Below are 27,601 nucleotides of genomic sequence, written 5' to 3' on the forward strand. Positions count from 1 at the left end.
TCGGGTCCTCGTAGGGCTGCAAACCCTACTCGGATTAGTGTACACCTATGGTAGACTGTGTGCTAGCGTACGGGCTGGCCGGTCTAGTGGCTTGGTTTGTGGCCACATTCCAAGTCATGTATGAGCAGATATGGCTAACGTTTATGGGAAAAGGACTGATCAGTCGACGTTTTAAATGGAAATGTTTTTGAGTGCCTCGGGCATTTCTAAAGCTAAACCTCGGTGGTTGCTTGTGAATGGCATGATAAATTACTATTTATTGAAAATGTTTTCGGCATGAGCCACTGAGTATTTTTTTTATAATACTCAGCCCTGCATGTGTTTTCCCTATGTGCAGATTGAGCGGCGACGAGGATGTGGTGGTGTTGAGCAAGTGAATTTAAGATTTTATTGTTGTCTTTGAACCTTGAGTGTCGTCGTGTCTTCACACATGACGTCACTCTTTCCCTTGGTCGTTTCCGCTGTGACGTTTCATTTAATTATATTTTATTTGAGCCGACAACTTTAATTGTTAGGATAATGGATATTTTAAATTTCTTGTTGGATAATATCAAACTCTTGGTTACTTATTGGGATTTTAATTGTTGGTCCAACTTGTGTTGAAACCTCAATTCTTTTCGTCTGTATTAAGTTCTTTTAATCACGATCGCCCGTATTTATTAACCCTAAAGGGCGGTCGTGACAATTTGGTATCAGAGCCTCAGTTTCTTTCCGCTCTGGACCCAAGAGTCTTTTTGAGTCAAAAATCTATTCTTGTATTAATTAACTAAGGTATAAACATTGAAGGCTCAACACCACGACTCGTCACGCCCAACCGCGAAGAAAGAGGTAAAAGTATTTTGGTGACTATGGGATTTGATTATTGAATATTGAGAGTTTCAATGGAAAATTTTGATTTTGGTGATGGAAGTCAATACGTTAGTTTTGGAAAAAATGCATATACTTCAAAAATGTAGTATGACATATGTATAAGGATGTTACTATTTGATTGTGAAGCATGATTTTGCTAAGTACTATGAATATTGTCAAGCATGAGAAACTGTATAAGTCTAAATGAGGAAAATATGTGATTAAATGTTGAACTTTCACGAGTGTTGGAAGAATTTAACTCGTATCTTACCTAAGTGTGGTGGAATTCTATGTGGTTTTGAGAGTCATTAAACGCCGAGTACGAAATATTGATTTTGATAGATACTAAGATAGAGATACGAAATACAATGCCTATGACGATTAACTTCTTGCGTGTAACCATACGTACCTATAGAATACGTAATATATAATTTCGCGACGAAAATAAATGTGGAAGTACGAAATACGAGGCAAGTAGCCTATGGGAAATAAAAGTTGACATACTGTGACATGATGAAATGCGAAATAAAACGGAATGAGTGAACCATCCACCTTGAGCACCCAAGTTTATTTTTGGCATGATGCGATCATCATACCCTTATCTTGTATACACATCTATATGTACCCATTCTATACTCTCAACATCATTCAGAGCCATATATCTTCCTTGTTCTTTCCTATCTTGAGCTGATGTTGAGATTTTCCTTCTATGTAGATGGCTGGATCATATTTTGCCCAGATGCGTAATAGATACGCCAAAAATAGAAATTTCCTCGTGGAGAGATATAGGGATTATGAATGGGATGGAAGGACTGACCTCATGAGTTACGTCACTGAATTTTGGAATCTTTGGATGGACGCCTATGCGTTCGGGGGAGCCACCCACCATGCTGGAATCACAAAGCATATTCACACTCTACTGCTCCTCTGGAGTCAGTGGGTAGCTAAAGCGGCAGAATCGTTTACGTGGTATAGCCTGCCCGAATACACACCGCGTGGGGACTTGCCCGGTCTTCTGGAAGTACTACTTCCGGCCTTAATAAGGGCAGCTAACGGACCACCACGTTCTCCACCACCACAGATTTATCCGCCGGAGCAAGCACATGCAAGGAAGTTTCGATTTGATAGTGAGCCACATGTCTCACGTGTGCCCCGAAGAACAAGGCTCGGGATGCGCACTTTGGCCCCTTTAAGAATAGAGAGGGAGGTCGAGAAAATAATCACGACAGTTCTTTCCCCAGTTCGCATTGGAGTAGAAGACGAGGAGAAAGAGGAGGAACCCCTCGAGGAAGAAGAGGAACCCCTCGAGGAGGAAGAGAACTCGCACATGGAGACTGATGGTGAGGCCGAGTAGGAGGAGTGGGAGGAAGGAGAAATTCGGGATTGATAGTCATGGTTTAGTTTGTTTCATTTTAGTTTCCCTTTTGTTTTAATACCGTTTTTTTGCTAAGACTATTTATTGTTTTATCTCCACATTCTATTTTCCTACTTCGTTTGTTGTGATTGATGCTAAGACCTCTTGGAGGCAACATTTTGACGGCTATGGAAATTATATTTTTGCTACCTTGTTAGGCCATTGTCTTTTGACATCCTATTGTGCAATTGATCTTGCTATTCGATTTTGAAATCGTCCTTTATTATTCTGTTGTGCAAACACCTATTACTAACCATGGAACAATCGTATTTCTCTATCCCATTGTGCGACTACCTTGTGCCAACTTATTATGCAAATGTCTTTTGTTAATCCATGGTACAATTGTTTCGCTCTTTTCTATCGTGCAAACATCTTTTGTTATCCTATTGTGCGAACCTCTTTTGCTAATTCATGATACAATTGTTCCTCCTTATACTATCGTGCAAATTTCTTTTGTTATTCTGTTGTGCGAACATCTTTTGCTTCTCCATGGTACAATGGTCTTACTCTATCCATGATACAAGTATATTTTGTCTTGTTGTACAATTGTCCCTTGATCCCCACTTGTGACATATTACATGACCTTTTCAACTTTACAACATGACTATTGATCGATTTGAATAAGTGCGATAATAACCCGTTTGATTGGTAATAAAGCAGAATGCCGCCAAGACGTAATGTAAGGAATGCGAACCGGGCGCCTACACCTCAGGCGACGGAAGTCGAGAGTGTGGCACAACCAACCCCACAACCTCCACTACCACCACCTCCACCTCAAGGGGACTGAGAAATTGTGAAGTTGTTTTTGAAACAGAAACCACCTGTCTTCGATGGAATGGGAGAGCCGGAAAAGGCTGAGAGTTGGATACGCGCATTGGAGCGCATTTTTACAATTCTGATGTGCAACGATGCCGAGCGAATGGCTTGTGTGACCTATCAGTTGACTAGGTCAGCTGACTTCTGGTGGGATACCAAGATGAAGACCACGCCACGAGATCAAGTGAATGGAATGACCTGGGAGAATTTCAAGGAGGCGATATATAACAAGTACGTGCCAAAGAGCTATCGAAAGGCGAAGGCGGCTGAGTTTTACAACTTAACTCAAGGGCGCATGTCAGTGACTGAATATGATCGCGCACTCTGTGATATGACCCAGTATGCACCCGAACAAGTTGACACGGATGAGAAACTGGCAGAAAAATTCTGTGAGGGTTTAAGGCATGAGATAAAAATGGCTTTGGCTAGCCGTGGAAGACTTACATATGCGGAGGCGTTGGCCCTCGCGCTAGATGTTGAGGCAGCTATGCCTAAGGAGAGGGTGACGGAGAACACTACACTGGCTTTAACTCCATCACATCATTCCCGGGAGAAGGGGAAGTGGGATGGGAACAGGACCCACTATGACAACAAGAGGTACCAACCTACTCAAAACCGACCACAGTATGGAGGCAGACAGAATTTCTCTAGCCAGAGGGGTGACTTCCGACCCAGACCACCCCAATGCAATGTGTGCTCCAAGTACCATTTCAGAGAGTGTAGGATGCAGAACACCACCAAGTGCTTCAACTGTGGTGGAAATGGTCACTTCTCTAGAGAATGCCCGAGCAAGAACGTGGTGATGGGTTCAAGGCCGAACAACCAAGGATTTCGTCCGCAAACGAGGGCACCACCGGCGGGACCAAGGATGAATCGTGATCAACCTCCGCGACAACAACAACCTCACCGTCCGAGACTACCCTCCCAGGCTAGAGCATATGCGCTGAGTTATAGACAACCCAAGACTGAACAAGGGAATCACGAGAGTGGAAATTTGGCAGGTATGGGCGAACTCCTCGATACACCTATTGTTGTGTTGTTTGATACGGGTGCATCGCATTCTTTCATATCAGAACTATGTGTGGACACATTAAGTTTGCCTGCTTATAAATCTGAACATAAGATGATGGTGACCTCACCAGTGGGAAGGGTAATAGAGATTTCACGGACATGCTCGAACGTAGAAATTTCCATTGGAGAACTTAGGCTAGTCGCACACAGCATGGCCATGAAGGATGTCGACATAATCTTAGGAATGGATTGGTTGGCTGCGAATTTTGCTACGATTCGATGTAAGGAGAGGCAAATATCATTACGAGCCCCTGTAAAGGAACCAATCGTGTATCATGGAATCTCGATGAACAGAAAAACGTCCATCATATCTCCGCACTCCAAGCCACAACGATGCTGAGAAAAGGGCGTCCTACCTATCTAGTCTATCTACGAGGAGATGAGAAGAAAGAAAGGAAAGTGGAGGATGTTGCTGTGGTACGAAAATTTCCAGATGTCTTTCCTGAAGTGTTGCCTGGTCCACCGCCAGATCGACAATTGGAGTTTACAATCGACCTAGAGCCAGGGTCGGCACCGGTGTCCAAGGCCCCATATTGGATGGCGCCTAAAGAGTTGGAAGAACTCAAGATACAACTACAGGAGCTTATGGACTTGGGTTTCATTCGACCCAGTGTTTAACCGTGGGGCGCGCCTGTGCTTTTTGTGAAGAAGAAGGATGGATCGATGAGAATGTGTATCGATTATAGAGAGTTAAACAAGATGACTCTCAAGAACAAATATCCACTGCCGAGAATAGATGACCTATTCGATCAACTTCGAGGAGCTGATGTGTTCTCAAAGATGGACTTAAGGTCCGGATACCATCAGTTGAGAGTCCGACGAGAAGACATACCGAAGACTGCTTTTCGCACGAGATATGGTCACTATGAGTTTGTGGTAATGACGTTTGGATTGACAAATGCACCTGCGGTATTCATGGATTTGATGAATTGAGTGTTTCATCCATATTTGGATAAATTCGTTTTGGTGTTCATAGATGATGTACTTGTCTACTCGAAGGACGAGAAGGAACATGAAGAACACCTGCGAATCACGTTGGAGACGTTGAGGAGTGAGAAACTGTATGCCAAATTCAGCAAGTGCGAGTTTTGGCTTAAGGAAGTGAACTTCATTGGTCACGTTGTGTCAGCAGAGGGAATCCGAGTGGACCCTGCCAAGGTTGAGGCGGTACAACAATGGAAAGCACCCTCAACACCAAACGAGATTCGGAGTTTCCTAGGATTGGCAGGATACTACCGAAGGTTTATAGAGGGATTCTCCAAGATAGCGAGACCCATGACCCAGCAACTCAAGAAGGGGGTAAAAGTCAAATGGACCCCAGAGTGTGAGGCAAGTTTCCAGCTGTTGAAGGAAAAGCTAACTAGTGCACCGATTCTAGTTGTGCCAGAGCCTGGAGTGAACTACGTGGTATACACTGACGCTTCAAAGGTGGGACTTGGATGTGTATTGATGCAAAACAACAAAGTGATTGCTTATGCATCCCGACAATTGAAGCCACACGAGTTGAACTATCCAACCCACGACTTGGAGTTAGCAGCGGTAGTTCACGCCTTAAAGATTTGGAGACATCATCTCTACGGAGTTCGATGTGAGATCTCTACAGACCACAAAAGCCTGAAGTATTTCTTCGAGCAGAAAGATTTGAATATGCGGCAAAGAAGATGGCTCGAGTTGGTGAAAGACTACGATTGTGGCATCAATTATCACCCCGGCAAAGCAAATGTGGTGGCAGATGCATTGAGCCGGAAGGACCATTCCCAACTGGCCACTTTTCTCACCAAAGAGGAAAGCCTGATTCGCGAGTTCAGCAAAATGCGTTTAGAAGTGGTGAGGGCACCTGAAACAGTGGATGCACGAATCGCCACTCTAGCTGTTGAACCTGATCTAAGGTCGAGGATTATTGAAGCACAACGGATGGATGCGAAATTGGAAGAAATTCGTATAGAAGTGCGAACCGGTGAATCTGAGAATTTTAGTGAAGAAGGCGACAATGCCCTTACTTTTGAAGGAAGATTATGCATGCCGAATAGCGAGGAGCTCAAAAACGAGGTTATGAGTGAAGCGCATGAAACTCCTTACACCGCCCACCCAAGAAGTACGAAAATGTATCAAGATTTGAAGAAATCTTTTTGGTGGAATGGTATGAAGAGGGACATAGCATCATTTGTCGAAAGATGCCTAGTCTGCCAGCAAGTGAAGATTCTACATCAACGACCGTATGAGAAGTTGCAACCACTAGAGATTCCTGAATGGAAATGGGAGCACATCGCCATGGATTTTGTGATGGGATTGCCAAGGACTCTGAGAGGGAACACCGCCATTTGGGTAATCATAGACCGACTCACTAAGAGCGCGCACTTCATTCCGATTCTTGTAAGCTTTGGGTCCAACAAACTGGCTCAAATCTACATAAGGGAGATAGTTCGATTGCATGGAGTCCCAGTGACTATCACGTCCGACCGTGACCCAAAATTCACCTCAAGATTTTGGATGAGTCTACAAAAAGAGCTTGGAACCAAATTGAATTTCAGTACAGTGTTTCACCCGCAAACCGATGGACAATCCGAAAGAACGATCCAAGCTCTCGAGGATATGTTGACAGCCGTGGTACTCGACCGAGGAGGAAGTTGGGAGGCAGCACTACCACTGATCGAGTTCGCCTACAACAACAGTTTTCAGGCAACGATAAATATGGCACCGTACGAGGCATTGTATGGAAGAAAGTGTAGATCGCCGCTCTACTGGGATGAAGTTGGCGAGAGAAGAATACTTGGACCTGATGCAGTTGAAGAGATGGTGGGAATCGTTCGACAAATTCGTGAGAGGATAAAAGAAGCTCAAGACAGACAGAAATCATACGCGGATGTCCGACGAACCGACTTACAATTTCAAGATGGCGATAAAGTTTTCTTGAAGGTATCTCCGTCAAAAGGGATAACATGATTTGGCGTCAAGGGCAAATTGAAGCCTTGATTTATCGGACCTTACGAAATTCTCGAAGGAGTGGGCCCCGTTGCATATCGATTGGCGCTACCACCAAACCTTGGAAATGTGCACAACGTTTTCCATGTGTCGCAGTTACGAAAATACATGTTCGACCCAAAGCACGTGATCCGTCTTGAGGAAGTCGCGTTGAATCTAGACTTGAGCAATGAGGAGAGACCCCAATCCATTTTAGACCGAAAGATCCAGAATGTGAGGAATAAACCTGTTGCTTGTGTGAAAGTGCTATGGGAAAATCATGGGCATGAAGAAGCCACGTGGGAGAATGAGGATAAAATGATGGAATTGTACCCAGAACTCTTTACTTGAGGGTAGCTAATTCCGGGACGAAATTTCTGTTAAGGGTGGTAGGATGTAACGCCCCACTTTTTGAACCCTAATTTTCGAACCCTAAAGTACATGTATTTAATGCTTTTGATATTGCGAGGTCCGCGAATTAATTCTCGAGTAAAATTGTTGAATACCTTTCGTGACCTAATTTTGAGTTGGAATTTTGACTGGGTCAACAGTGTTGAATATGTGACGTGGCTGCTCGAATAATTGAATACGGGGATAAATTAAAGGTTTTTGGATAATAGATTAATTGTTATGAGAGCTATAAATTATGAAATAAATTACATCACAAATTTAAATAATTTCCTTTCCGTGAGGAATATTTATTGGACTCAATTCCATGTTGGATCCGATAAATTAAATAAATAGTATGAAAGTCCAGTCCGTGATAAATAAATTATGTACTGCACAAATTAAAATAAAATACAATGGGCTATGAATTAAACTAAATTAATTAAAATAAAATATATATGATTCCAATTTTAATTAAAGATTCTGCGCAGATTTTCCTACTCCGTGAAAGGATATTCCTCTTCCGTAATCTGCAAATAAAATACCAAATAAATTCAATTAAATAAAAAAAAAACCCTCAATACACGTCTAAACCGTTCTCCCCTCTCTTCCCACTCCCCAAATCTCTCCAACCTCTCAACCAAATCTTCTACTCCTCTATATTAGTTGTTGCACCATTCGTCCCTCCCATCTCTGCATCAAACAAAGAATTCTCTTCAAATTCCTACTCACGGTAATCTTGCAAACTCCATCTCTGTACACGTTTTTGCTTCTGAATCAACACGTCAAACTCATTCAAATTTTTGAATAGGACCGAGACAGAGATTCAAGAACCATTCCTTTCAAATCCTTGCATATTTTGATTTCTCATCCACGGAGGTAATAAAAAAAACTATCATCCTCTTCCTCAAGAAGAATTTACATTGACACGGAAAGCTTATATCTTTTTACAGAAACCAAGAATCCAAATTCAGGGAGGAGAAACCAACAGCCTTGATCTTTTTGCCTGAGCCGACCTGTTCAGTGAAGGTATAAACCTTCCTCTCTATCTCAAATCTCCTTGCATACCACTTTGTTGTTCAATCGAAACTCGAAATCGAAGTAAACTAAACTTAAGAGCAACCTTTTAAAGGATCAAACTGAAATACACGAAACCAAACTAAGAACCTTACTTGCGGGGCGAATCGGGTTAGGGTCGGAGGCATCGGGTCTGTTTCGGGGTAAATCGGAGCAACGGGTGGCGGAACTGACCGACGGACGCTGCTGACAGCAGCGGCGCCGCGTCTCCCGGCAGCAACGGCGGCGGATTCCGGCGACGAGCAGCAGCTGCAGCGGTTCAGGGGAGCAGCGCGTCTGACGGCGGCGGCGACTGCGCAGCAGCAGCGGCGTCGCGATTTTCGACAGCAGCAGCCGCATCGTAACTTCGACGGTGAGTCGGAGGAGGCGTCGAGCTTCTGCAAGTTTTTTTTGTTGAGAGAGAAGAAGGGAGATAGAGAGAGAGGAAGAGAGAAACGTGAGTGAAGGAAGGAAGAATAATTTGGTACTTGGGTTTTTTTAATTTGGGCCTTGACATTTAGTAAAGTATGGAGCTTTTGTTTTTAAAAATGGAATTGGGCCTCATTAATTAGAATTGGATGAATTATTAAAGATAGGGTCCATTTATTTGTTGGGCTTTAACTTGTAATTGAATATATAAGGTGGAGAAAATAATTAAGTCTTGGGCTTTTAATTAAATCTTTGGGCCAATAACTAATTAAATCTTTGAGTAAAAATTAAACTACTTGTAGGGAATTATTTAGTTGATTCTCGGAATATTTCGATGTACAAATAATTTTCCCTAAGTTTCGAAATAAAAATATTGCGAGGGAAGATATTTTCGAAGATTAATTCATGTGCTTAATAAAATTTTGGGAATTTTATTTCGATATCGTTGAGAAAAATACGAGGAGCTAACGGAGGAATTCGGGGTGTAAGCGGCTATCGAATAATCGAAAACCGAGATAAATAACTTCACTTAGGATGCATGCATTTTTACTTATTTAATTTGAAAGTATGTTGATTTATGTGTTATTTTAATTCTAAATGTGATATCTCGCAAGGGAATCGTGAACGCAAAGGAAAGAAAATAGTTTCGGATTAAGCAATCGAGGTGGGCTTCCTTTTAAAATAAGGAGAAAGGTCCTAAATGTTTATTTATGAGAATGAAAATGTGTTTATCATGTCGTGTTTTGCTTTAACGTGCCTATCTGATGTGGCTCTGGCCAATATTGTTTAAATCGAATTCGGGTCCTCGTAGGGCCGCAAACACCTACTCGGATTAGTGTACACCTATGGTAGACTGTGTGCTAGCGTACGGGCTGGCCGGTCTAGTGGCTTGGTTTGTGGCCACATTCCAAGTCATGTATGAGCAGATATGGCTAACGTCTATGGGAAAATGACTGATCAGTCGACGTTTTAAATGGAAATGTTTTTGAGTGCCTCGGGCATTTCTAAAGCTAAACCCCGGTGGTTGCTTGTGAATGGCATGATAAATTACTATTTATTGAAAATGTTTTCGGCATGAGCCACTGAGTATTTTTTTTATAATACTCAGCCCTGCATGTATTTTCCCTATGTGCAGATTGAGCGGCGACGAGGATGTGGTGGTGTTGAGCAAGTGAATTTAAGATTTTATTGTTGTCTTTGAACCTTGAGTGTCGTTGTGTCTTCACACATGACGTCACTCTTTCTCTTGGTCGTTTCCGCTGTGACGTTTCGTTTAATTATGTTTTATTTGGGCCGACAACTTTAATTGTTAGGATAATGGATATTTTAAATTTCTTGTTGGATAATATCAAACTCTTGGTTACTTATTGGGATTTTAATTGTTGGTCCAACTTGTGTTGAAACCTCAATTCTTTTCGTCTGTATTAAGTTCTTTTAATCACGATCGCCCGTATTTATTAACCCTAAAGGGCGGTCGTGACAAAAATAAACTTCTACAATCATCTCTAGCTAGGGGTGGCAAATAGTATTAATCATATTTTTACTAATAAAATTAAAGTATAATATTTTTTTAGCTAATAAAAATAATTAAAATTAAAGTTTAATACTCCCTCGGTCTCACTTAAGGAGTCTCGTTTTACCATTTTTGGGTGTCCTACTTTAGGAGTCTCGGTTGAAATATTCCATAAATGGTATTAGACCCCACATTCCACTGACCTTTTTTCTACTAACATTTTATTATAAAACTAATATAAAAAGTAGGATCCACATTCCACTATCTTTTTTCACCAACTTTCCTTTACATTTCTTAAACCCCGAGCCGAACTCAACTGAGACTCCTAAAGTGGGACAGAGAGAGTATATTATTTTAATTAATAAAAATAATCAAAATATTTTTTTTTCTTAATGGGTAACCCAACCCGACCCAACCCAACCCAAAATTTTCAGGTTCTTATTGGGTCGACCCTATAAGGATCCAAATCCTAAACCTGCGTGTTTGTGCCGGGTTAACTTCGTGCGGATTCGTATCTGATTATCGTGTCGGATCAAAAATTGTCGTATCGGGTCCACTAAAAAAATTGTATCTAAACCAATTTTATATTTTTCGGATAACTAGTTTGAGACTTTCAACACGGAACAATCGAAACAAATTCCCATCAAATTTAGAATCAATTTATGAGATTTCAACACGGAAGAATACAAATTAATCACTTCAAAATTTTCCTTTGCTATATCCATTCAATTGTCTTTCAATTTTTCGATAATATATGATGACCATATACAAAACTAGAAAACTATACAGCTCTAGAACTTGGATTCGAACATCAAAACATAACTACTTGCCTATGCCATGAAGCAACATATGAACAAATCATCCCTCTCCAAAAATGTAGCCATTTCCATCTTCTCTATGGCATTTTCTTATGTCTGGCCCATGCTCCTGTTTATCATCCTCATCCGACGTTCAAGAGTACCCGATCATTACGAAATCTTGAATTTGGAAGGAGGTAAATAGCAATGAAAAGAGCTGCATATCTACTTAATTCCACAGGGTACTGGGATAGATAGAATACTGAGGAGCGCCATCGGGCTCTTCCAAGAACGTGAGGAAGAGCAAAAAAAGAAGAGCTCTCGTCTCTGCTCGCACAAATGCGGTTTCTACTAAACCAGCAGCATTGTAGAGCAACTCCATCTCCAATAAGAGAGATTCTCAGAGTGGATGATCAGTTGAAGAAGTATGGAGATTCAAGGACCTTTTCCAGATCAAAGTCTCCTCTTTCCGGTAGTGGGGGGAAAGTCAGGGTTGGATGCGACGTCTGGAAGCTCTTGAGCAGCTACTCAGGCCACCAATAACAAAAAGTAAACATAAACCATCTCCAAATTGTATGTGAGCTAAGTAGAAAATTTCTGAAAAATGCATGCATAGAAAAGAAGCAAGTTACAGAGCTTGTTCAGTGGTGCTTACATTTTCAAGTACTGGTGTACTGTATAGCTCCACAAATTTACGTCGTAATATGTGATTCATTCGATCAACATCACATGCGTGTGTCCAGAATGAATCGTGCACACCTGCAGAACATCCACAGAAGACTATTTATGATTTATGCATTTATGGCCACCCGCACTTGCTCTCTAAGAATGTCCGAGTATACTGAATAACTAAGAATTTGCTTAAATATGGCTGACATAAAATTTAGGGATATCAAGGAAACCTGCAAAACGCAGCCCAGCACTCCGACAAGCAATGGCAGTCATCATCATGTGTGAACCATCCAATGAGTGCACAAAGTTCGGAGGGAACGCTGTTCTCTGCTTTCTTACCTCAACCTGCAGCGATTTGATATCGTATCATTATTTAAAAATACAAAATGCTTAGATACACATAGAAATCTATCTAACTTACTGAATCACCCTCACGCTGCAAAGCCAAAACTTGAAGAGATGTTTTTATCTGCATTTATATGAGGAATGAGAGCCCATTATACACCATGTAGTTTTATGCCAAACAATTATCACAAAATTTTCAAACTCTGAAACTCCAAACCAAGCAATCACTAAAAACTGCTGCAGTTTTAAAAACTGTCAACTGAGTGCCAATTTTATGATGAAGATGCAAAACTTGCCACTTCTGAGAATTAAACAGTACACATGAAAAGAAACTTTTGGGCAGGTATGACACTTCTTGATCAGCTTGTATGGTTGTACTCTGGTAAAAGGTTTATTTCTTCAAATGATAATCTTAGATATGAATCATAGTATCATATGATTGCAACTATCCTCGAACTGTTACAATAATTGGTAAGCACCCTATGGCAACACAACTGTGCATTTATTTTGTAAAATTTCAGTATGGAATGTAGAGAACTTACTACGTGCCGTTGAGTTTTAAAGTACGGTTGTACCACAGGCAGACCTAAGGGAGTTGTCCAACATACAGGTTGATTTTCTTGAGCAATTATCTGTCAAGATTATAGAGACAATAATGCCAAGTTCAGCAAATTTATCATTGTAGGAGACTTTTTATATTATGATAATAAGCATTTCCTCAAACCTTTGCACAGTCACCAAGCCAACCCATTATGGCCCGTGCAGCTTGAAATAACTCCTCAAGAGCTGCCATTGTGACCTGCAAGAAGCTTTGTGGTTATAGAAAAGCTTGTTGTTCTGTTACAGGAGATTACATTTGCGATTATTTTCGTCTGGGAAAAACTTTGGCCAGCAAAAGGAACATTTTTCTAGTTGAAGGAAAAATAGAAGCTTGCACAAAATAACTGATTTTTCATTATAAGGTTGCAGAAGGATCTTAAAGCAATTGGATAGGATGGTAGAGGAAAAATAACATACTAATTAGCACAAGAAACCAAAAAAAACTGTTTGGTTTGTTATACTCACTCGAGCAGCATAACATGCTGCATTGAAGAGCATCTTGTCATCACTGATGACACCCTTTTCCTCCAATCTTCGTTTGATCTGCTCCCTCGCACCAACATAGGTGACACCATATACTGAAGTCATCACTGTCTGTTTCACAAGCTTCCTGTCCACCTGAAAGATTTGCAAATTCTTGAATTCCATAAGGGTCCGTTTGGTACACGGAATTGGAATTGGAATTGGAATTGGAATTGGAATTGGAATTGGAATTGGAATTGGTATTGCATTGGAATTAAATTTGAAGGAATTGAATTATAATTCAATTCAATTCAATTCCAAATCCTTTGTTCAGTAAAAATGGTGTAATTGATATGAAATTGAATTAGAAGAAATTATACAGTGTGTGTGCATGTGTAGTATGTGTTGTGTGTTTATATGTGTAGTCTGTGTTTGTGTGTGAAGGTACCCAATTTTATAACTATTTGGAATTCCAATAATCTACTTATGATATGGAATTCAAATTGTGGAATTGGGAGGAATTGGAATTGTAATTCAATTCCAAATCCAATTTTTTTTGCTGTACCAAACATTGAATTTGGAATTGAAGGCTCCAATTCCAATTCCAATTCCACATGCCCAATTCTATGATTCAAAACGGAGCCTAAATGTTGTAGAAAGTAAAGAAACAGAAATCACATTATATTATGCAGAATGCAGGTTAGAGAAAGAAAATCTTACCTGGCTAATTAAGAGTTTGGCTAGCAAAGCATTTGGATCAGTTTCCGGATCCTTTTCACTATCTCTTTTCATGATTTTGTGGACCCTGAAAATCAGGTAATAATTATAAGAGAAAGATACACTGGTCCCGGAAATGATGGGATAAAATGCCAAATATAAACTGTTGTAGAATAAGTATCCCACATCGGTTAATGCCCAAGTCTTGCTTAGACCCTAGTAATATATATAGGAGCTTTGTAAAGTGATACTATATACCTACTACTTTTCTTTGATATGGCTCTAATATCTATATATTTCTACATGTGTCTTTATATTGTTCTACATCAACAGGAGTATATAATCACATTGTATTAACCCCAACCATGCAGTATATAGCCTTCATTCAGGGAGATTACCAAGTACCAAGAATCACTCAGCAGCCACTATGTTACTGGGTCCACATAGGATAGTTCATAGTTTACACCTAAAATTTATCATTACTGCATATATATAGTACAAAATGTTTCAATAGTTTATCAATAATGATATGAGGCCCAAATTCCGGTACCGGAAGACGCATGTGACACATTGGACATGACAATCACGTATAATTTTCTACATTAGACATGAATGTTCACATAGATCTGATCTGCCGCATGGATTTTCTCATGCCGGAATTCAGGTCTCATTACATTACTGAAAAAAAGCTGAAACATTGTGTACAATATGCCAAAATTTAAACTTTGTGTACAAATTTGCCAAAACTATTGACGATTCAAATAGATAAATGTAGTGATGATATAGAGTATTCCTTCAATTAACTTAATCCATTAAGGAATATATTCGTGAACTTTCTTGCTTCCTGAAGCATAAGATTCCAGGTGGAACTTCATGTTTACAAAGTAATACTACCTTAGTTCCATAAAAATTGAGAATTTGAGAATGGGGCAGGTTTTAATGCAAAATTGGTAAAGTTGCAGGGGATAGAAAGAAAAAGTGATTGGACTATTGTTAGTGGAGAACGGGTCCACCTTATTAGAAAGAAAAACTCACCAAAAATGTAAGTAGACTAAGTTGGGGGATGGGCCAAAATGGTAAAAGTAAACTAATGTTTGGGGAGGGAGGAAATACATTAAAAGAAATAGTAAGCAAAAGGTAAAAAGGCTATTATAAACTCCTGTACAGACAGCATTCAGAACATTTACAAGAACTAAAAAAAATAATGTAGTAAACCTCTCTGCAATCTCTGAGTATACATCAGAAGGCTTATCACCAGCAACTAAGTTGACTGCAGCAGCTTCAAACTGGAGATCAGAAAAAAAAATCAGAAAGGAGTGACAACACTAATATAACGCCATTCTAGCGAATTGGGATTGACAATAATGGTAAAGAGGAACAATGACCACCTACAAAGGGGTTAAAGCGGCAACAGGAATCCAATAAGAATCCACAAACTACAGCCCCAATAAGATGGAACATAAATAATTTTCAAAGAAGCAATGAACAGTATGACTTACACTATCTCTCCCAAGAGCTGCATAATGCTGCAGTCCGTTGCATGATCCATCCTATCATAGAAACCGGATAGATAATCAATTTGAAAATTAATGCAGACTATGCAGTACATGTAAAAGAAAATTAGCCTATGGAATTCTTCATATCACTACTGGAACTTGTCCCCTCTTCCTAACCTAAAGCAAGCTAGTTTCGTGAGGCGCGCCAATGGAGTATATCTGCATACCTGATGTATTGGTAAGTGGGATATAACAGTATGTGGCGACGAGCTTTTTAAGGCTTCCGACAAATTAATACAAGCGGCTAGGCATTGAAAAGGATCCTCTGCCTTCAACCACCAGCGGTTTCCGTTAAGAGAATTATCAGCAGAATCTAATATATCTGCTATATTATTTTCCACAAATGAGATGCGGTCATCATAAGAGAGCTTTTCAACACCCCCACCATAGAGATTTGCTAAATGAATCTTTAACCAACGTAAGCCAGACTTTCCCAAAGGTCTTCCTTCAGCAAATTCAAGGATTCCTCGACAAAGATCAGAGCTGAGATGATTCAAATGAGGGTGCATAGGATATGCACGGCCTCGAAAGTCAAGATTGTGGGGATAGTAAAAACCTTCCTCGTCTTTCATCTTCCGAGCAACCTGATTAAAAAACTCTCTGGTCAGAGCTCCATTAGAAAATGCTGAAGCCAAAAATCGATTGCAAATTATTTTCTTCCTATAATTACTGTCACAGTGAACTATTACTCCCTCTGTCCCACCATAGTTGAGGAACTCCCTCCGTCCCACTCAAGATGTCCACTTTCTATATTTGGAAATAAATCCCTCTCTCCTCTCTTCTCGTTAAAATATTCAACTACCTTTTTCTCTCTACTTACTCCACATAACAATTTCTTCTAAATTCTAGTGCCACTCAAGAATGTGGACATCTTGAGTGGGACGGAGGGAGTATTTCTTTTGGTAAAAATTGGTGTTTAGTGATTTAAATGGAGAAAGAATAAAGTAGAAAAGTGAATAGAAAATAATGTAGGAGAGAAGATAGAAAAAGATAACTGGAGATAGAAAAAGTAGAAGAGACAATAAATTAAGAGAGATTAAATGTGTTGATTTTTGCCATAAAAGGAATTGACTCAACTACAGTAGAAAGGCAGCCTAGCTCATCATCCCTAGAAGAAGGCTGATAAATGTGAAATCACAAAGATGTAAAAGAACCGCAATCTAAAATTCTTAATATAATTTTATTTAGATAGACAAGTACTTTGAGATAGTTGTAAAACTTACAGAAAGCTTTAGTTCTAAATCACATCTTTGTGAATGTCTCTCTTGATTGATTTTTTTCACCTTCCTCACGCTCCATTTCCAGCTTTTTATTTCTTTTTCATCATCCGACAACAACTCAGGTATTGGAACCTAAAACATGTATCTATTACTAATAAAACATGCATAAGCTACTAAGAATTTTTATTACAAAGAGCAGATAAAAAAAATACATAGCATGCTATGGAAATTAAACAATATAAGGTACACGTACATTTTCACGGTTTACCAAACCAGCTACGTTACCACCTGCAGCCCAAAGGCTTTCCACCACGCTTAAAATACGTTTATTTACTCTCCACTTAGTTGTTCCTAATGTATCAAGGGCCTGCATATCCAATTAAAATTGAAGGTATTTAACAGTGTCAAACATATCCTGAGAAAACAAGGAAGCATTGAAGAAACAAGTCCCAGAACTGTATGGAAGAGTGTGTTCAACCTCAAAGCTTGCTAGAATCAAGTAACAAACATCTAAAGGATCATTTCATCTGAATAGAATGTAAAGTAGTTGATGACTTTCAAAAAAAGAAGAATTGCAACTGAACTATTTAATAAGATTAAGAAGGATGTATGTTGGCCTATACTATTGAACATGCAGTTACAGACCATTACCACCGTTAAATTATGTAGACAAATGCAAAGAAATGCTACCATATAAGTACCGATTATCTAGCACCTACCTCATATACTTTCTGCATTTGTTTCGGAGGAACAGCTCGAACAGCATCCTGTTGCTTCCGCGACCCATGAGTACGCATTAGGTATGAAGGCAAAAATAGGTAACCACCTTTGTCATACCTGCAGGCCATCCAAGACAATATAACTAAGAGAAAGTATTAACTAAGCAGCCTATAGGATCTTCTGCAAGCTTACTTATATTACTGTACTATATAGAAGGTGTTGATCCACATATGATATTTATTTGACTATCACATCTACTATTATAGTCTTATAGACCATTTGAACTCCATCATAGAGTTTTAGATAGGCAAGCTTCAAAATTATACAGATATAGACTTCAGTTTAGGAGTAACATATACCCTTTCCATCTTCTTGGTGGCACCAACATTGGGACATAAGGAATGATCATATGTCTTACCTGCATACAGCACAGCAGATAAATATATCAAGAAAACAGAAAACACAAAGCCAATATTCAGATGCACAATAAAAGAAAAGGTAAAAAAGAACCAAATAATGCATATGTTGCTTCTTATGTAAGAGTCATACAGTTTCCATCATCAAAAGGGAAATTCATTTATAAAACGGACTAATACATAACAACTAAATGTTCGAGAACAGTATGATCCACACCAAACGTACTCATACATATCAGAAAAAAAGGCACCAGTCTTATACTATCCAGAAAAACGTAATGAAAGAAAAAATTTTGTAGTCTAAACCGCACAAGAATCTATGCAGTAAAATTGTGGAAAATAAACAGTACATTCCACTTCCTAGAACAAGAGTAACTTGCCATAGAACTCACAGTTTTATCGAGTCCATGAAGGACCAATGGATCACATTCAATGGCGCCATACTTCTTCATAATGGTCTGCCTAAAATAGAAAAAGAATAACCCTTCAGATAAAATTAACAGGATAATCAACATGATTGAACAGATGTAACAATGTCCCTGAACAAAACTGACTAAAAGGACTTATGTTGCAAATGAAAGTTCAATAACTTGGTCGGTTACAACTTTACAATTAAATTATACTCCTATAATATATATAATGACAATAAGACCTTTATTTAGCAAGCGTAGGACCATATCATACTCCATCCGTCCTTGAAAAGTATGAAGTTTCTAAATTTGGAATAGTTAAACAACACATTACCCCCACACGTCATTTTATTTACAACTTATACCATTACACTACACAACACTACTAATGATGTGGAGCCCACTCTCCACTAACACTATTTACACTACCCTTTATCTCCCTCTCTCTTACTTTACCAATTATACATTAAAACCCGTGCCGAGCCAAATGTTCACTTTTCAGAGACAGAGGGAGTATTTCATAATATAACAAGTGACTTCATTACTGTATCTTCTTCCAATATTCTCACCCTGGTTCTCTGGCTGCAATCTTGAAGACATGCCTAAATGCAGGGCGAACTTCAGGGGGGCAGTCAGCTGTCTGATCTATTGGAGGTTGAACATAAGCACTTTGAGTTAACAATTCTATAAGACAACATCCCAACTGCAGAACATAGAAATATCTGTCTGATAAGTTAAAAGTACTGAAATTGGTAGTTTCAGATTACTACGAAGTCCAACGGTTATTAGCCAAAAGATGGTAAAGGCTCAGCACCTTGGCTTGTGTATCTCGACCCCATGACTGGAATTCTTCACTTCTCAATAGCTTTTGTACTTCATTGACCCTGTTCCTTTTAATTAAACATTTAACACGTTGTCTTAAATTAGCAACTTCCTTACTTTGATCTTCTTCACCTTCAGCTACCACTTCCCTCCCCTTATCATTTTTTTCTTTCTTAAAGAAGTTCTGGATTCTAATCTGAAAAGTAATGTCCAAATTAGAAGATGGCATCATTAATAGGAGAAAAATAAAAATGTCCAATTTCAGCAAAGCAAAATTCCCATTTGGCAAAATTGTTAACAAAAAATAAATGAATAGTTACTTCTTGCTCAATCGCTACTCCAATTTGAACGGCAGCTTCCACCACGCGAACGCTCCTATCCTCGCTGCCTCCCACCATCAACAGCGACATAATTTTATGCATCACGATAATAGCTATTTTGTCAGCAGGTAAAGCATCGATAAAAGGGGCAAAAGCGGCCTTATTCTTGAGTGACCTCCGCAAATTCTGCTCCTTCTCAATAGCCTCCCTGAAAGGCTGAAACCATCCCAGCATCAATTTCTTAAAATAGGGCAAATTAGGCGCCAATTTCCTCTCGCACATTTCCCTTTCCAGCTCTCTATATTCCTCCACCATATTCTGCCACGCCTCAGTCTCCGCCTTCACCTGCCTCCTCCTCAGCAAATAATACTTCCTCCTCTCCATTTCCTGGAACTCTAGCTTGACCCCGCTGGTTTTTTTACTCCTAAAGAGCAGGTTTTTCATGAAAAGAGCGGAAATCCACGGAGGGTCCCGAATAAAAACCCTCCCGCCCGATTCACTCGTCAAATTCGTCGGAATCACCTGCAAATTCGATAAATTGTCGGCGTTTCCGGGGTAATTGTGGTCGGTGGCGTCTGAGATAGGAGGTGGAAGAAGCAGGGGAGGGTTGTGAAGTGAAGGGAGTTTGAGGGTTTGGGGGAAATTGGACGAGGAAAATTGGGTGTTGTGTGAGAAACTGGGAGTTTCGGAGGTTGACATGGAAATGAAGCTCGGCTTCTTTCGAGGCTTCCATGGCGGCCGCGGCGGTTGAAATTGAGCTCTGGAGCTCGGAAAAGGAGTTGTTGAAGCCAGAGCTGCTGAGGGAAGCTGGCTTGGCTACTGAGAGTGGATAAGAGGGCTGAGAGAAAATAAAGAGCACAGAAGAAGAGGGAAATCACAAAACCCTCTCAAAAACCCCAATTGGTCAACCGCAGATATTTGCATACTTCAAGGGTAAAATTGACATTTTCCCTAACCCAATTTTTTTTTCTTTTCTTTTTTTTTTTCCAATTTAAATCTCTAACACGTGATAAATAGTACATATAGTATGGATTAGAATTTGTGACCTTTGATCCGAACATTAACTACCCTATCGTTTGATCAACACACGCACATGTCATGTTTGTTTATAGGGGTATTAATGGCAATCAATTAAATTACTAGTAAATCTATATAGATGAATTTTCAATACTAACTCTATTATTTGATTCAGAATAAAAGATGACAATGAAAATTAACTTGTGGATCTTTGAAATTCCTCATTATATGTGCTAGTCCATCCAATATGATGAATTAGCTTGAATAACTTGCTAAATTTTGAGGATTTGGGTTAAAATAATATAATCAAATAAGATACCATGCTAATCGGACTACCACGTTTGGACTGGCTGATTAGGTGAATCGGCCCATCAAGGTACAAAGAAAAAGACGTCAAAAACTAGGGTTTAAACTCTTATTCACACTTTTGCTTCCTCTTTTTCAATTCTGTGACTTGTCTATTTCTCTTCCACAAAAGAATCACAATGCCTCCCCAGTGTTCTTTTCGTTTTCTTTTATCGACTACAATGTCGGTGAACGTCGTCATTCCATCTTCAGTTCTGACGATTCAGCTCTCATCATCAAAGAAGTATAAAATCACAATAACTATACGATTATCTAGTTTCAGCACTAACAACCCAATCGGTTTCTCTGCTTCCGATGGCTCTACTAGCTGATATACGTTATTAGATCTTCTCTTCCGAATTTTATTTAGTCTCCTACTTAGGGCTGGCAATTTTTGGCACGGCACGAACCCGCATGAAATTAATGGGTATATGTCAAAGCTAATTAGGTTCGTGTCCTTATCATGTCGACACAATAACGACACGAAAATTTCGTGTTGTGTTCGTGTTACACATTAAGAAATAATATTAATATATTATTTTTTTATTTATTTTAAAATTTAAATTAGGTTTAGTCTAATGGAGCACTTAGTATAAGCGTGAAAATAAATTTTTCATTTTTCATTCTAAATCACTTTCCAGTTTAGGGTTTAGCAGCGCCGAAACCGCTCTTGTCTCTCTCCGTCTCTGACTCACGGTTGCTCATCGCCTGAGTTTGTCGGTTTGCTCGTCGCCTACTCTCGCCTGTGTTCACGACTTCTTTGCACCGCCGCTCACCACCGCTCTCGCTTGTGTTCGTCGTTTTTGGTATATTGCTTCTTCATTCCTTTTCTGTTTTCCATTTCTAGATATATTGATTATTATATTAATTTTAAATATTCAAAAGTGCTGATATTTTCGTTATGTGCTGATCTCTTTTCTTTAGATCTTATAATTATGTCCATCAACTTTGGAAGCGGGAGTAGTTCCAAAAACAGTGAAGGCTCTCCAACATCAGCAAGTCAAGTGCCACATGTGTCAAACAATGATGAGGTCCAAGACATGGACTTGGAGATTTTGGAGAACCCTAATTTGAATGTCTCTAAGCCACCAAAGTCGACACAAAAAAAAGAAAACCCATGTATGGAATCACTTTGAAGTTAAATTGGATGGTTATGGTTGTTGTGATTTCTAAGGTGCAATTTAAGTACACAAAACAAGTAATTAATCCCAAAAAATACTACCTCTGTAAGTATACAGACGTGCAATGCAGTATAAAAGGTGTCGAATCCACATGGAGTAGATTAATTGCTAAAACTAGTAAACCTAACTAAAAAGCAGTAAAATAGTTTAATTTTGGGTTTTTGATCTAGAGGCGAGTGAAGGACGAAACGAGAAGGAAAAATACAAGGGAATCACGATAAAGAGGGAGACTACTCCTAGCTTGTTTCGGGTCGCTTGTTCACATGAATCCTAAAGTCTAATTACTTTCCATTATTTATCGGGATCGTGTTGATTTTACGCTCTCACGCAGCTGATCACTGATCGTGGAATTTTACACCTAGGATAAGTTGATCACATCTCCTAGGCTCAACTCACCAACCCCTCACTCCTACAGTCGCATAGTAAGCTCGAGATTGGCTTCTAAGAACGTTCAACACACAAGATCCACCCCGGACTATCCCCTGATCAGTTTTAGCCTAGGGTTTCTTATCTATGTTAGCTCCCTACTTCAAGTTAAAGAGACATTGAAGTGAAGGCCATCACTGGATTAAGTTTGCTAGCAAAACCCAACACAGGTTGAAGTAAACACATAGACAATAACCAAAATACGGAAATCAATCAAAACACAATCATGAATTCATATTTACAAGTTTCCCTAACTAACTAGGAATAATCCCTAAAATCTAGCGACTCATAGTGAGCAACAATACAAGAAAATAAGTAAATGCATATGGGCAAGATTAGGGAAGAATTAGCCTCAAGCTTCTTCTTCTTCTTCTTCCCAAATATGGACTCCAAGCCTCTTTCTCTCTCTAAAAATTACCTCCAGCCGCCAAAAGATGTCTTGGAATTTGTGCTCTAGCTATTTAAATAGTTAGGGCTTAAAAAATAGGCCCAGTACCATTTGCCCGGTCGGGCGATCTGCGCAGTGCAAAACGCCCGGTCGGGCATTTTGTCTGATTCTCAAACAGGTCAGGCGTTTTTAACGCCCGGTAGTGCGTTTTGCACTGAATTGCGCAGTCTTCGGAAAACAGTTGTATCTTCTTCTATCGGGCTCCGATTGAGGCGTGCGAGGTATCCACGCGAAGCTCTTTCGAAGGTGAATGCAATGGTGGACTTGTAGAAGCATTTTAAATTAATCTTGAAGGGCTGATTACTGATCAGATTTAGACCTTTTTCCTTTCTCCTCTCTCTCTTTTAGCTTGGTCTTTTGTCCTACAACATATCAAAATGAGTCCACTTTTCACCTAAAAATGTGAGTTAAAATAATACAATAAATGACTACAATTTGATTCACATCAATGGTACAAAGACATGTGTATGTAAATATTGTGAGCATAAATATGAACGAGTTGTAAGCAAATTTGGAACATGAAACGTGCGTCGTTATTTGGATAGTTGTCCTAGAAAGAAAACTAAGGATATTGGTGTGATTTTGTCCGAGGGAAAATCAAAGTTTGACCCTATGCATTTTCTTCAGTTGTTGTGTAATGCCATAGTTGTTTATGATTTGCCATTTCGATTTGTGGAGTATGAACACATTGTGGCTTGTTTTCAGTACATTAAGAGGGATATTAATCTGATGACTAGAAACACGATAAAGGCATCAGTCTTAAGAATGTATGAAAAAGAGAAGACTAATATTAAGTCTAGATTAAGTGAAATACCTTGTAGAGTCAGTTTGACCTCTGATTGCTGGAGTTCCATTACTAGTGATGGTTATATTTCATTAACATGTCACTTCATTGATGAGGATTGGGTCTTACAAAAGTTGGTGTTGAATTTCTCTTTGATGCCATCACCACATACTGGCAAAGCATTGTGTAACAAGTTGTTTTCTATGATATGTGATTGGGGGATTGAGAACAAAATATTTTCTTTGACATTGGACAATGCTGCTACGAATGACTGCTCAATTGACTACTTGATCAAGCAAATGAATTTGAATAATTCACTTATCAGTAAGGGTGATTTTTTCATATTCGTTGTTGTGCACATATAATCAATTTGGTTGTCCGGTTGGTTTGGATGGCATTGAGCAATCTGTCACTAAGATTCGTGACAGTGTCAAGTATGTACGAAGTTCATAGACGAGAAAGCAAAACTTTTTAGAATGTGTGAGCAAGGTAGGTTTGGAGACAAAGAGAGGTTTGAGGCAAGATGTGATCACAAGGTGGAATTCAACCTTTTTATGCTTCATAATGCATTATATTATAGGAAAGCTTTCATGAATTTGAAACTTTATCATACGAACTACAAGTTTTGTCCTTCTTCAACAGAATGAGATAAAATTGAGAAGATTCGTGGTTTCTTATCCTTGTTTTATGATGTCTCTAACTTATTTTCGGGAAGCAGCTATCCTACATCGAATTTATATTTTCGCCCGGTTGTCATGTGCTATAATTATTTGAAGCAGAATATAAATAGTCCAGATGAATATATCAAAAAAATGGTGGGACAGATGATGCCAAAATTTGAGAAATATTGGTAAGATTTTAGCATGATTTTGACTATTGCTATAGTTTTTTATCCGCGTTACAAGCTTCAATTTGTGGATTTCTTTTGTAAGAAGTTATATGGATCATCAAATAGCCCTCAGTATTTACTAGTGAAACTGAAGTTGTTTGCGTTATTTGAGGAATATTGCACTTGTTGCATGGATAACGTTGATCATGATAGAAGTGGTGAAAATGTGTATTGTGACTTCACAAATGCAGATTCTTTGGCCGTGGTTGAGGTAAGTTATTAACTTTTGTTATATATTATGAATTATATTTTATTGAATATATATTTATTTTTATACTATTTGTATCTTAATAGCAGGAGTTCAATTCATTAGATGTTGAATTTGGATTGAGCCAACAGAAGTAGCAATTGGAGATGTACGTGGAGGAAAAAAATTGGATGTCAAATCCAATCTTGATATTCTTAATTATTGGAAAACACAACAATTCAAGTATCCACAAGTTGCTTGCATGGCTTGTGATATTTTGAGCATTCCAATAACGACAGTTGCTTCTGAATCTGTGTTTAGTATTAGTGGAAGAGTTATTGATCAACACAGTAGTTTACTCAAGTCGGACACAGTAGAGGCGATTATATGCACTAGAGATTGGTTGTTTGGAAAAAAAGGTATTTCTTATTTGTTTAGTTCATGCTAAACTTATTATTATAATTATCTCATTTATTCTTTTTTTCCTTTCGAAGCCATCAAAGTTGATATACCAACAAATGACTTAGTCGAAGACTTTTTAAATGCTGATGACGAAGCTCAAACTGGAAGCTCTACAGCCTCCACATTCACCACTTTCGCTACTTGAAAGCTTCATAGGTTAGACTTTATACTTGCTTAATTTGTACAAGCCATATACAATACTTCAATTCAATTGTTCCTTATGTGTATATAGGTGCAAAGAAGAGTTTGTTGGTTGCTGGTTGCTACTTGTTGCTTGCTGCAATGATCAAGAATTTTGGAACAAAGAATGATATATTTTTTGTTTGGATTTTTCTATTTGCTAGAAACTCTTTTTAAGTCCAGCCCATTAGATATTTTTATTGGATTGTTGGCACTAGAATTTCTCTTTATTTTTTATTGAGATAATGGTTTGTATAGTTTCTGTTTTTGGAGCTGTTACGGAGGTGAGTTTTCATGGAGAAAAAACTGATTCTTTGATAGATTTGAAAATGGTTCAACTTACAAATGACTCTTCATCTCTACTATTTAAAGATGGAATACTAGACAACTCTTCTAGGAAATGAAAACGCATGCTAGAGAAATAAAGACTAGTGTCATAATTAACCAACCTACTAATGACACTCTAAACAAAAAGCATAATTAAACTTTTGCTGCACATTAACTACAGTTCTCCCTCTTAATGTGATGCTCCATGACACCAAGAAGCTCTCTGAACTTGAAAAACTTTTCCTTTGGAAGTGATTTGGTGAAGATGTCTGCCACTTGATCTTCGGACTTGGAAAATGTGAGCTGAACTTCACATTCTTCAATGGCTTCTCGGATGAAATGATATTTGATGTTGATGTGTCGAGTGCGGCTATGAAAAACAGGATTCTTGCTCATAGCAATTGATGATTGGTTGTCACAAAACAGCTCGGTAGCTTCCTCTTACTTCATTCCAATATCGCCAAGAATCTTTCTTAGCCAATACACATGTGATGTCGCCATAGCAGCTGCAACATATCCAGCTTCGGCAGTTGACTGTGCCACACTCTCCTGCTTCTTTGAAGTCCAAGAAAACACACTTGAACCAAGAGAAAATGAGTGACCCGTAGTACTCTTCATATCATCCAAACATCCGGCCCAATCGCTATCACAATAACCTTGCAAATTAACTTGGGCACCTTTGACATACTTGATACCAAAATTTGTTAGGTCTTTGATGTATCTAAGAACTCTCTCTTTGTTGCACCAAGATAGAGTTGACTCGGACTGTTCATGAATCTTGACAACATACTAGAAGCAAACATAATGTCTGGTCTCGTCGCACAAAGATACAACAAACTTCCAACCATACTTCGATAGATACAAGCATCAATCTTCTTTTCACCATCTTCTTTCTTCATTTTCTGATTCACCGCCAATGGAATCAAAGTTGGGTTGCAATCACTCATTCCAAACTTTTTTAGGATATTTTCCGCATACTTTCTCTGACAAATAAACACTCCATCATTTTCTTGGTATATCTCCATACCCAAGAAATGATGTAGCAGCCCCATATCACTCATTTCATATCTCTTCATCATCTCAATTTTAAAATCATGTATCATCTTCTCATCATCACCACAAAACAGCAAAGCATCAACATATAAAGCAACAATGAGAGTAGATGTATCTTGAGTCTTCACGTACAAGGTAGACTCACTTTTGCTCCTTTCAAATCCATGATCAATGAAATATGCATCCATTTTGGCTGTACCAAGCTCTTGATGCTTGCTTCAATCCATACAATGCTTTCTTCAACCGATAAACTTTATCTAGGCACCTTCGATTACAAAACCTTGAGGTTGCTCCACATAAATTTCATTGGTCAATTATCCATTCAAGAAGGCTGATTTGATGTCAAGTTGGTATAATAACCACCCCTTTTGAGCTGCAAGAGCAATGAGCATCCGGATTGTATCCAAACGTGAAACCAACGAAAATGTTTCGTCGTAGTCAATTCCGGGTTGTTGTGTGTAGCCTTTTGCTACAAGTCTTGCCTTTTTTCTTTGAAATGATCCATCTTCATTCACTTTAACTTTGTAGACCCATTTCACTCCAATGATTTCTTTTTCATGTGGGCGTTCGACCAACTCCCATATCTTGTTCTTTTCGATCACATTAATTTCTTCTTGCATAGCTTTTCTCCAAGCTTCTTGCTCCATTGCTTCATCTAAATTTTCTGGTTCTATGAGGCAAACATTGCATCTCTCATAGACATTTTGCAAGCTTTTCATTCTCGGAGCAGGACTTGATGAAGATGTGGA

General features: G+C 38.9%; 2 protein-coding genes across 3 annotated transcripts; both read right to left on the minus strand.

The window, feature by feature from the left end:
- Window positions 1–11,186: 11,186 nt before the first annotated feature.
- On the minus strand, window positions 11,187–20,425 carry LOC121747923 (DNA-directed RNA polymerase 3, chloroplastic-like). 2 transcript variants are annotated; one of them, XM_042142085.1, is made up of 19 exons: window positions 19,554–20,425; window positions 19,226–19,429; window positions 18,981–19,114; window positions 18,394–18,463; window positions 17,945–18,003; window positions 17,585–17,702; window positions 17,119–17,232; window positions 16,869–16,997; window positions 15,813–16,229; window positions 15,589–15,639; window positions 15,305–15,375; window positions 14,093–14,177; window positions 13,376–13,528; window positions 13,035–13,109; window positions 12,853–12,942; window positions 12,387–12,434; window positions 12,196–12,310; window positions 11,949–12,052; window positions 11,187–11,817 (listed from the first exon to the last, which is right to left on the minus strand). In XM_042142085.1, exons 1-19 carry the CDS (start codon window positions 20,250–20,252, stop codon window positions 11,707–11,709), a joined length of 2,847 nt encoding a protein of 948 aa, XP_041998019.1. In that variant the 5' UTR covers window positions 20,253–20,425; the 3' UTR covers window positions 11,187–11,706. The 2 variants fall into 2 exon arrangements, with proteins under 2 accessions (XP_041998019.1, XP_041998020.1); XM_042142086.1 differs by lacking the exon at window positions 16,869–16,997.
- A 5,545-nt stretch (window positions 20,426–25,970) lies between these two features.
- Window positions 25,971–27,040, minus strand: LOC121749350 (uncharacterized mitochondrial protein AtMg00810-like). The gene is made up of 3 exons (XM_042143926.1): window positions 26,645–27,040; window positions 26,245–26,564; window positions 25,971–26,169 (listed from the first exon to the last, which is right to left on the minus strand). The coding sequence occupies exons 1-3, from the start codon at window positions 27,038–27,040 to the stop codon at window positions 25,971–25,973; spliced, it is 915 nt and encodes a 304-aa protein (XP_041999860.1).
- Window positions 27,041–27,601: the final 561 nt, after the last annotated feature.

Source organism: Salvia splendens, chromosome 9 (genome assembly GCF_004379255.2).
Source record: "Salvia splendens isolate huo1 chromosome 9, SspV2, whole genome shotgun sequence".
NCBI lineage: Eukaryota > Viridiplantae > Streptophyta > Magnoliopsida > Lamiales > Lamiaceae > Salvia > Salvia splendens.

What these genes read in the sequence shown, in the direction of transcription:
- LOC121747923 (XM_042142085.1), bottom strand. Translation starts at nt 20,252, where the DNA reads ATGTCAACCTCCGAAACTCCCAGTTTCTCACACAACACCCAATTTTCC. An exon ending in GAGTAGCGATTGAGCAAGAA is followed by an intron (nt 19,430 to 19,553) that starts GTAACTATTCAT and finishes ATTACTTTTCAG; the next exon opens with ATTAGAATCCAGAACTTCTT. An exon ending in GGCTTGGTGACTGTGCAAAG is followed by an intron (nt 12,943 to 13,034) that starts GTTTGAGGAAAT and finishes TAATCTTGACAG; the next exon opens with ATAATTGCTCAAGAAAATCA.
- LOC121749350 (XM_042143926.1), bottom strand. Translation starts at nt 27,040, where the DNA reads ATGGATGCATATTTCATTGATCATGGATTTGAAAGGAGCAAAAGTGAG. An exon ending in CTTGTATCTATCGAAGTATG is followed by an intron (nt 26,565 to 26,644) that starts GTTGGAAGTTTG and finishes ATTCATGAACAG; the next exon opens with TCCGAGTCAACTCTATCTTG. An exon ending in CTTGGCGATATTGGAATGAA is followed by an intron (nt 26,170 to 26,244) that starts GTAAGAGGAAGC and finishes TGTTTTTCATAG; the next exon opens with CCGCACTCGACACATCAACA.